The sequence below is a fragment of the Capsicum annuum genome, unplaced genomic scaffold (genome assembly GCF_002878395.1).
Source record: "Capsicum annuum cultivar UCD-10X-F1 unplaced genomic scaffold, UCD10Xv1.1 ctg59542, whole genome shotgun sequence".
NCBI lineage: Eukaryota > Viridiplantae > Streptophyta > Magnoliopsida > Solanales > Solanaceae > Capsicum > Capsicum annuum.
Window position 1 is genome coordinate 1 of NW_025868266.1, and position 11,560 is coordinate 11,560.

Genomic DNA, 11,560 nt, shown 5'->3' on the forward strand with positions numbered 1-11,560 from the left:
ATGCTCAGTGGTGGCAAGGTTAAAAAGGAACACGTTGGAGTAAATTCTTCATCTAAAGAAGCTTACTTGAAGCTATTTGTAACGCCCCAAAATCGGGTCCCGGGACGTCACACGGTACTTAAGGCTACAAGTAGCCCCAAACTAACCCTTTGAGCCTACTACTTCATGTATTAGCTTACTTAGGGATAGAATGCATGGACTCTAACACTGTGACATCATATAATAAGAAATATGAATGAAATACTTGGTCTGAACAAACAGAAACATCAAAGAAAATCTCAAGTACTGATAGTGTGATGACTAGTCTGACAAGCCTCTACTACTCCAAACTAGAGAGCCATTGGGACAGGTCCTCAACTGACTCGTTCTCAACTGATAAGAAATAAAGAAGTACTAAACCAACTAAATGTCTGAAGATAAATGGTCCCCAAATCATGAGGACTCACTACTGCTGATATGCAGGTAGAAATGCTCGGGAGATCACTGATGAGGCTGGGACTGAGCACCTGAACCTACATTACGGGAAAATAGGACACACAGACAAGTTTTGTGGGTCAGTACTTTGGGGATGTACTAAGCATATGGGGGAGTGTGCAATTAAAATAATCAATATCATTAGTCTTTATAGAATACATGCATGCTATAATAGATAACTTACATAGCTTGAATGAAATCCTCATAAATCAAAAAGGTAATAGATATATGACGTAAGCTTTCAAAGCACTTATACTTTCAAAACTCAAATGCTTGTCTTAGAGAGAGAAGGACACTTCGGGACTTCAAAACTTTCAACTTGGGACTTAATACTTTATAACTTTAGACTTTGAAACTTAGGGAGTTTCTTCTAACCGACATAAACCATGTGAGCTACATGGAGTCCAACGTCTTACCCATGTTGGGGAGAGCTGTTCTATCCTTGCCATCGGATAGAACCTTAACTTTAGTGATCACTATTTTATCCCACTTGGGGTAAATCATAAACCTACGGGGGCATGTAGTTATGGGGCATGAGACCTCAAAATCAAGCCCAACTCGGCGCTAAATACTACTCCCTTACTTAGCTCAGAACTTAAGAAAATAAACCTTAAAATATTTCAACAATATGTAATGGGAGCCAAAATGCATCCCCTTTATCTCAAAATCAAAGATGTGTATTTCTTTTCTTAACTTAGGATCCAAACTCACTTCTTTCTTGGAAATCTTAAGATGTTTGGCATGAATAACATTTAAAGCTTAATGCATGGGAATTCAACTACACTTCTTGAAATACTATAAAGAACATCACTAGTTCATTTTCAAAGAATCATCACTTCACAACAAAATTCACTTCTTGACAATAAATTTGGGAATTCTCGAAAATATGACATGAATATAGGAAAATTTCAACTTAAAGCATGACTCGCCAATTTAAATCACAAATATACAAAAATAATAACTCAATTCAAGACTTGGGAAAGTTATAATCTCATAAGTTCATAATATAGTAAAATAGTATGAATTCATCAAAGAATTACGGAATTCCTTAAGAAAAATACAACTTTTGGGTACAAGAACGAAAGGGTGTTCTTGTTCATAACCCACATACCTTAAACTTGAAGCTTTTGGGTGACCTCTTAACCTTAAGTTACGAATCGTACAATTAGTAGGTGCTTCTTGTAGCTCTCGAAAAGGAGAATCTGAATCTCGAAGAATTAATGAAAATCTACGGACGAATCTTGAGATACTTGAAATTGGGTATTGAAGTTTAGGATTTTTGGTTTTGAGAGCATTTGATGATAATAGCATATTATGCTTCTGAAAGTCTTTAATCTTATGTTTGGGGCGGATTGGGATGGGGAAATGACCCATTTACCCTTGAAAAAATGAATGAAATAGTGTTGCGCGGGACTAACTTCGCGTCGCGACCCCTACTTGGGTCAAATGGCCATCGCGTTACCTCTCCTAACACGACCCCCAGTCAGGTTGATTGGCTCTCACGACGCGGTGCCATCGCAACTCCTCACTGGGTTGCTCATCCAAACTTGCCCTTATGCTAGTCCTAAAATTCTAAAACTCACCCGAGATGTCCTATAGACTTACCCCATTGCAACGCAACATAAAAATTAAGAATCAAAGTTCGGGGAGGTCGAGGAAAAAATCCATGAAGATTAAAGGCTCAAAATAAAACTTAAAGGCTCAAAATAAAACTAAGTGTTGGAACACTTAACTAAAATTCTAAGTGCTAAGCTTTTCTTGACTTGCTTCGAGGCTCTAACGACAACGAAATTTTATGGGGTCTTACACTGTTAGCACAAGTTTTCAACATGAACAGAACGAGAATCCTTGCTTTTAAGAATAAACCTCCACCTTCGGCTGAGAGAGTTTCTAAATCTCCATCACATATTCAATAGTCAAAAGCCGTTAAAAAACGGAGATACATTCCCCAAGTGAGTTTTTATTGTCTTTTCTATTTTTGGCGCTAACTCTACTTATTGTATTAGTGTAAATAAATGTGTTATCTTGGATTTTCATTCCTAACTTAGACAACTTTTTGCTTTAGACAACTTTTTGCTTGTTAACAGTCTGCAGAGAGGACCCTGGAGGCTCCTGACATCCCAGATGATTTTTATCTCAATTTGTTAGACTGGGGGAGCAGTAATGTTATTGCCATTGGGTTAGGGAATTCTGTATATCTGTGGGATGCTTCTGATGGGTCGACTACTGAGCTTCTCACGGTTGGTGATGATTTTGAGCCGGTGACTAGCGTCAGCTGGTCACCAGATGGAAGACACCTTGCAATTGCCTTGAATAATTTGCATGTTCAGTTGTGGGACAGCTTGCAGGGGTCTAACCAATTGGTAAGTGGTTTCTTTCGCCGTCTTCCTTCTTCTAGTCTAATTATTATCACAAGTCTAACATCTTTCTTTCTAAACAGCTGAGGATGTTAGGAGACACAGATTAAGGGTTAGCTCACTTGATTGGAATGGTGGCCACATACTAACAACTGGAGGCATGGATAGTATGATCAACAAAAATGACGTGCATGTAAGATCCCACATAGTTGGAACATACAGGGGACACACCCAGGAGATATGTGGATTAAAGTGGTCCTAGTCATGCCAGTAGTTGGCTAGTGGAGGGAACAATAATTTGGTTCATATATGAAGCCTATTGGTGGAGTCTCCTAACAACTCACGCCAATGGATCCACCTTATGACAGATCATACAACTGCTGTAAAAGATCTTTTTGGTGTCATTTCAAGAGTAACATGGTTGCCTCAGGTTGCGGCGTTGGAGATCAGTGCATAAATTTTTGGAACACCAATACTGGGGAATGCATGAACACTGTCGATACAGGTTCACAAGTCTGTTCCTTGATTTGTAACAGACACGAGTGCGAGCTTTTGAGTTCTTACGGCTTTACTGACAACCAGCTCACTGTTTGGAAGTATCCTTTTATGATGAAAATTTCAAAACTTTTCGGTCATACATCACGAGTTCTTCATATGGCTCAGGTGTGATTTGTAAAACAATAACGCCACTTCATGTTCATTTACGCTCATATTTCGCTGTGCCTTACCGACTTTCCTTCTCGACATGTTTCAGAGTTCGGATGGCTATACCGTGGCGACTGCAGCAGCGGATGAGACACTAAGATTATGGAATATTTTTGGGAATCCTGAAGAGAATAAGCCTATGCTAAAGAGAAAGTTAGAGCCCTTTTTTGACTTGGTACAGCTTAGATAAAGTAGCAAATGTAGTTTTGTTATATTACTTTACTTTTCTATATATTAGAAGTGAAGGTCAACATGTCACCTTTTTGTGTTTAAATTTAATATTGAGGGTATTAAGTTCTTTAAAATAAGTTCTAAGCTTAAATTGATAATTTTTTGTTCTTTGTTTTTTTGAACCTCATCAAAAGTTTTAATAAAAACCTATTTTTTCCTCTTTAATTACCAACAATGCCAAGTAAAGAATTTATAATAATGTCATCATATGTGGCCTTGCATATATTTCCACACACGTGGCCCCTCCATCTTCCATTTATTTTTTATTTTTATTTATCTTTTTATTGAATAAATTTGTTTCAAATATATTATATTTAAGTAAATTGATTAGTAAGATGATAATTTATTGTAAAAATTAATTATTGATACAATTAAATAAATTTTATTCTGTATTTAATTTCATATCAAACATATAATTTACTTTCTTTCTTATTTGTTACTACAATTTCAACTAATTTAATTTTTTTCCTAATATATAGAAGAGAAAATTCCGATATGCCTGCTTATATTGTCTACTTCAATTTCTTCAATCGTGATTTTATTATATTGTCCCTAATTAATTATTATAAGTCATTTATGTATTAAAAATAATAATATTTAATTTTAAAAAATAGACATTTATGACATGTCTATTTCAGTTGCTTCAATCGTAATTTTAATTTCTATTATATCATTTTTCATTAATTATTATAAATTATTTATATATTAAAAATTAATAATATTTAATAAAAAAAAGTAAAATAAACACTTATAACACGTCTGTTTCTGCTTTAATCGTAATTTTACTAAATGTCTCCCCTAATTAATTATTATAAGTCAGCTAAGTATTTAAAGTAGCTCTCCGTCGACCTGTCAGTTTCAGCTGTTTGCTCCGTGATTTTACTATATCATTCCTAAGTAATTATTATAAATTATTTACATATTAAAAAATTAATAATATCTAATTAAACAATTTTTAAGTGAAGGTTTCAACATGTCACCTTTTTGTCTTTAAATTCAATATTGAGGGTATTAAGGTCTTTAAAATAAGTTCTAATCTCAAATTGATAAATTTTTGTTCTTTGTTTTATGAACCTCATCAAAAAGTTTAACAAAAGCCCATTCTTTTCTCTTTAATTACCAACAATGCCAAGTAAAGAATTTGCAATAATGCCATCATATGTGGCCTTGCATATATTTTCACACACGTGGGCCCTCCATCTTCCATTTATTTTTCATTTTTTTAAATCTTTTTATTGTATAAAATTGTTTCAAATATATTATATTTAAGTAAATTGATTAGTAAGATGATAATTTATTGTAAAAATTAACTATTGATACAATTAAATAAATTTTATTCTTTATTTAATTTCATATCAAACATATGATTTACTTTCTTTCTTATTTGTTACTACAATTTCACCTAAATTTTTTTTCTAAATATATAGAAGAGAAAATTCCGATATGCCTGCTTATGTTGTCTGCTTCAATTTCTTCAATCGTGATTTTATTATATTGCCCTGATTAATTATTATAAGTCATTTATATATTAAAAATAATAATATTTAATTTTAAAAAATAGACATATATGATATGTCTATTTCAGTTGCTTTAATCGTAATTTTACTTTTCATTATATCATTTTCTATTAGATATTATAAATTATTTATATATTAAAAAAAATTAATAATATTTAATACAAAAAGTAAAATAGACATTTATGACATGTCTGCTTCGGCTGCTTTAATCATAATTTTACTAAATGTCTCTCCTAATTAATTATTATAAGTCATCTAAGTATTTAAAGTAGCTCCCCATCGACTTGTCAGCTTCAGTTGTTTGCTCCGTGATTTTACTATATCATTTCTAAGTAATTATTATAAATTATTTACATATTAGAAATTTAATAATATCTAATAAAACAATAGAATAAACATTTATGACATGTTTGCCTTAGCTGCTTTAATAATAATTTTACTAAATATTATATCTAATTAATTATTATAAGTCATCTAAGTATTAAATAAATAAATAATATTTAATTAAAAAGATAAAATAGATATAAAATAATAAGTTAACTTTTGATGTTTTAAATAACTTGATGTCTTATATGAGATTTCACTTACTTTTTTTTTCACAAGTACTCCCTCCGTTTCGGAATAAGTGAATTGTTGGGATATTTATTGGTGTTTCAAAATAAGTGAATCATTGAATTTTTTTCCAAATTTACCCTTATGATTTGACAATCAATTAACTTTTAAAAAGGTATTATAAGGTCAACTTTTTCTTTTTTTGGGGTAAAAATAAAAAGTTGTGTTAAATTTATGTCTTTAATGCTTTTTTCTTAATCTGTGTGCCAAAATCCAACAATTCATTTATTATGAAATGGAGGGAGTTTCTTTTATAGTAATTTTATTATATCACTTCTAATTAGTTGTTGTGAGTTATTTAAGACATATCTACTTTGCTGTTTCAATCGTGATTACTATATCACCTCTAATTAATTATTATGGTCATCTAAGCATCATGTCACTTAAATCATAGTAGAAAAGTTTTACACAATAATTAAAAATTTAAATTATTTTTAAAATGCAATTGACTATTAGTGACACAAAACTCTGTACAAGGAGTGTAGCATATGTTTTTTAAAAATTACACAAAAATATTATAAATTACAATAACTAAAAACTTGAAATATCTAAAAATAATTTAGTCTATTATATATTTTTATAAAATACTTAAAAAATACTATAAATCACAATAATTAACAACTTAAAAAATTTAAATGATATAAATATTTGGTTGTCAGTGTCACTTAAATTGAAATAGAAGAAAAATATTATGAATCACAATAATTAATAATTTAAATTATTTTAAAAATACAATTGACTATCAATGACACAAAAGTTTGGATAGAGAGAGTAACATATATTATTTAAAAATTACACAAAAAATATTATAGATTACAATATTAACAACTTAAAATATCTAAAAACATATTAAAAGTCTGATTGATTATCTAAATTCAATTTGTGTCACGAAAATTGAGACAAAAAAATATATATTGAGCTCATGATAGATCTCGAATGAATCTTAGGATGTATACGCAATCCATCTTTTTTTTTTAACTTTTGTTTAAATATATCAAATTTGAAAAATGCAAGTTCTAATACAGTACGTCAAACAATGTATAAAGAATAATGTTAGCATAAATAATACCAATATTACTAATACAAACATTATTAATGCAAACATTATTAATACATTCTATCAGCATTATTTTTGTACACTCTAACAAACGAACCATGTTTTAATGGAAGGAACATATACAAAGTAAAGTTCAATAAAATATTTACATAAGTGCGTTTTATCGTGTTCTCAAAGTCAAATAATTTAAATTAATAGAAAAGATGGTAACTTATAATTTTCTTTTCTATATAATTTTTGGAACACTTAAAATTTGAATTTAAAATATTAATTTAGTTTAACTTCAAAGAACAAGTTGACAAATAAAAGAGAAGGAGAAAGTGAAAGCAAATGATGTTTATGACGGCTTAGTAAGGGAATACAGTGTGGGTTATTAATTGCAATCTACATGTGATGTAATAAATAATGACTAGACAACCCTTTATCTTTTTCAATAATTATTCTCTATTTTATACAACAAATATCAAGTCTTATGTATCAATTTGAATCTCAAATTTTCTACTTAATGTAGCAAATATTAATCATATGATTAAAGATATAAACTTCTAAATGCATCGAATTTTGTTTTTTATATGAGTACGTTATACATAATTATCTTGTAAGACTTGGTTTCTTCAAAAATACTACCAAGTAGTTAATATATTTTGTGTATTCAAATTTTATAATTCATAATTCGAATTAATATCAATTTAACTTACTATACATAGTACAAATATCTTAATGTTGGGCCGTGCTGACACGCCCTGCTACTCTAGTATATTATATTTTTTTTCTACTATATAGAAACATAACCAAGGAAACGATCAAGGGCATTTTTGTCCTCTTACCTCTCAAAATATATCCTATGTGGCAGTGGTCTCCTCCACACTCTTATAACTCTCCGGGTTCCTCAGTTCAATAACATGTTTACGACAGAACGGGACCCAAATGTTGGCAAAACTGGCAGTTTCTGCCATTGCTTCAAATGTCAAAAGAGCACCTCCATCATCAGATACATAGCAAGAAAGTTTTTCGACAGGGTACTCGGCAGCAAGAATAGATAGTGTAGTGTTTGCTGTAACGAGTGGCGGCTCTTCCTCTGGATCAGCTGTCGAAACAAATACATCCATTCCTGGAAGATCAGATTTTCCGGTAGGATTGGTTGAGGTCGGAGTTTCAAACTTTTCTTTTAAGACAGAAAGATCGGTAGCACGATTGACTGGACGTAACTTTGGAAGTTGATCAAGCAACCATGAAATTGCAAACCAAATCTCACAGATTATGGACATATACCACAGCCATATAGCATCATTATTTGGATGGCTGACCCTCCATTGAAGAAATAATCCAAGTACAACGACACGAATTAAGATCAAAAGCCTGTAAAATGAAAGATATGTCACGTCAGCTTCTTCGTCTGTTTACTTCTTTATATTTTGAATTTTGTTAGTGAGAATTCAGACTCCACTACTGCACGCTAAGCCTTAAGAAACTAAATTTACAGCGCGCTAAAAATGGCTTAGACGGGTAATGGCAGTAGATGGTGCTATCAAATTTGGGATTACGAAAAACACATCAAACAGAAGTTGCCAAGCTAAATGATTTATCCCCTACAAGGTATAGTATATAGGGTGTTTGTTATAGAGAGGTTTAGAAGACAAAACATAGTTGTTGAAAACTACTTGGAACAGGAAAATTACCGGTATGGGCTGAGAACTGCCGCAGGTATGTTCAGCTTACGCGTAAGTGGCCTCCAAGGCTTGTTGAAAAGTTCAGAATGCTCACCGATATTATCATCTTCATCGTTTCCAAATACTTCATCCTTTGGCCATATAGCATTCCCATATCCATACGTTCCTTTCGTCTCAAATAACCACCTATTATGATCAAAATCCCCAGTTTGACTCCTCATCAACCCTGACTCGCTTCTTATTATGGCTGACTTATTAGCTGATCGCATCACTGACAACCTCCTTTCACTTTTCGACATCCCAACATTTGAAGTCAATGACAAAGGTTGTCTAGAGGGATCGACAGCATTCTCAGCCAAATCAGTGTTCTTGTAAGTCTCTTTACAACCGGGACAAATCCCATCTCCGGTTTTGACAGCATCAATATAACAATCGCGACAGATTTTGAAGTCACATTCACAAGGAAGGATATCTTCACCCCTCCCATCACTCATGACTTTTCCATCGCAACCTTGTACAGCACAAGATGAACCTTTAGTACCAACCATCTGAGGATGGTTGGCTTCCGAGTCAATCACCTTATCCATCAAATGTGCACGAGTAGCACTGTTATATCCACCGCTAAACAAGGAATTCGACACATACTGCTCTTCAACCCTCTGCGAAATGGTAGGATCAAAAGGTTGATTATCAGGTGTAGGAGGCATATGCACCGTGTAGTTTGCAAACTCTATACCGCTTATCTCACTATCCAAGGAGTCCCTAGACAAGTTCACATAGCGACCGGATGAAGTCCTCCTTGCAAAGGTCACGCCCGGAGGCTTACCTTTTTGTGAGTCTGAAGGTTTGAAGGATCTTCCATCCATTTCGCCACAAAAATTAAGCAGCAAAATCTCTCCAGAACCTGAAACTGCACAAAGCCAATGAAGCAAACAGAAAATTTTAGCTAGCTGTAAGTATACACAACTAACGCTTCCATTTGAAACAGCAAAAAGAAGAGTTGGAAAGAGCCAAATACTTAAAATATCATTTGCAGGTGACTAAAAGAGTTAAATGGTAGGGGTAAGGCTGCGTACATGACACCGAGTATGTCATTGCAGAACAGTGAAAAGGGGCAGCCCGGTGCACTAAAGCTCCCGCTATGCGCAGGGTCCGGGAAAGGATCCCACCACAAGGGTGTATTGTAGGTAGCCTTACCTTGCATTTCTGCTAGAGGCTGTTTCCAAGGCTTGAACCCGTGACCTCCTGGTCACATGACAGCAACTTTACCAGTAACTTCAAGGCTCCTGGTCACATGTTGTTGCAGAACAGTGACAACAACAAAATTATGACACAGTGAAAAATTTTGGTACACACGTGCCGGATCATCCGAAGATGCACTACAACTTTTGGAGGCTCAAACACCCATTCGTCCATATTTTTGTAGAGTCCGAGCAACATTGATATAAAACACAAAATAAAAAGTATACAATCACACATAAGAAAAGTACCTAAAGCCTTGATGAGGTACACAACAAGAACAAAGGATCAAGATTTTTTTTCCTACACCATATTCAAATGCTTACTTCCAATACAAATCAATTGATATACATTTCAACTATATTTTGATATACTAAGTGGAGAGATATATGACCTCCACTCCTTGTCCAAAAACTATATAAATAATTCCAACAAAATCTTATACTATACTTACAATAATACTAAATAATCTACCAATCAAAAGGTGTGTAAAGAAACATTCAAAGCAAATGACAGACAGCAACAACAAACAAACAGTGGCGGAGCCAGAATTTTCACTTAGTGGGTTCAGATGTAAATATACATACTAGTCGAGGGGGTTCAACATCTACTATATATATAAATATACATAAAAATATTTTTGACCATGTAAAAATAATATAATTTTCCAACGAAATTCAATGTGACTCCGCCACCGACAACAAATACTATAAGCAGATTCTAGGGAGGTTAATACGTAGGTAGGCCGTACCTCATACGTTAAGAAATAGAAAGACCGTTTTCAATAAATAATGCAAATGCTAATTAAAAATTCAAGATTCTCAACAACATGCATACATGCACACAAACATCACAAATTACAACTTTCGAAAAAAAATAAAAAAAAATCATGGGTCCCATTAAAAAATGTTACAACTAGACTAAGGGTGCATTTATTTTTTTTTAAGATTAAGACGTCTGAATTTGAATGGATGTCTGAATGATTAAGATATTGTTTCTAGATCCGAATACGGAATGATTAAGACTGTTTGTTTTTTTAACATCTGAATATATGTAATTTATTTATTTGTAATAAATATGCAATTCAAATTTAAAAAGTAATAAAATATTATATGAAAAAAATATTTAGATAAAGTATTAACTTAAACAACAAACATTATTTGAGTGATAATTAAAATATTTAAAAATATAAATAAATAAATTATGTTAAATATAATTATTGAACTATTTAAATTATTAAAAAAAGATATATCGATTAAAAATTATTGTGATAAGATGTAATTATAAAATGAATTACTACAACAGTGAGAGAGTTTTGAGGTGTAAGTTATAATTACTAGAATAGTTCAATATTTTTAATAACAAAGTGAGAGGAAAATAAATAATTGTCAAATGAGACATGAAAATAAATAATTCAATAAGTGAATTACTAGTATTATAATCCATTGCATTATAATTCATTTGATAATAAATTAAGTTATTTTAATTCATTTTACACGTATATAGAGAGGAAAATAACAAAGTGAGAGAGTTTTGAGGGAATATATCATGTTTTAAAAAGAGTCTGAATAGTATTCAGACTCTTTTTTGACCGATTCAGAGGATTTCAGACACATTAAGAGGCGGTTATAAAAAAAAAATGCACTTAATAAACTGAAGTCTGAACCATTCAGATTCAGACCTCCATTAAGTGCAAAC

General features: G+C 32.1%; 1 protein-coding gene and 1 pseudogene across 1 annotated transcript; one reads left to right on the forward strand and one right to left on the reverse strand.

Moving 5' to 3' along the window:
* The first annotated feature begins 6 nt into the window (after window positions 1-6).
* Window positions 7-3,726, forward strand: LOC124893434 (annotated as a pseudogene).
* A 3,965-nt stretch (window positions 3,727-7,691) lies between these two features.
* On the reverse strand, window positions 7,692-10,299 carry LOC124893435 (cellulose synthase-like protein D2). Its single transcript, XM_047404440.1, has 3 exons — window positions 10,114-10,299; window positions 8,633-9,533; window positions 7,692-8,312 (listed from the first exon to the last, which is right to left on the reverse strand). The coding sequence occupies exons 2-3, from the start codon at window positions 9,487-9,489 to the stop codon at window positions 7,796-7,798; spliced, it is 1,374 nt and encodes a 457-aa protein (XP_047260396.1). The 5' UTR covers window positions 9,490-9,533; window positions 10,114-10,299; the 3' UTR covers window positions 7,692-7,795.
* Between the last annotated feature and the right edge of the window lie 1,261 nt (window positions 10,300-11,560).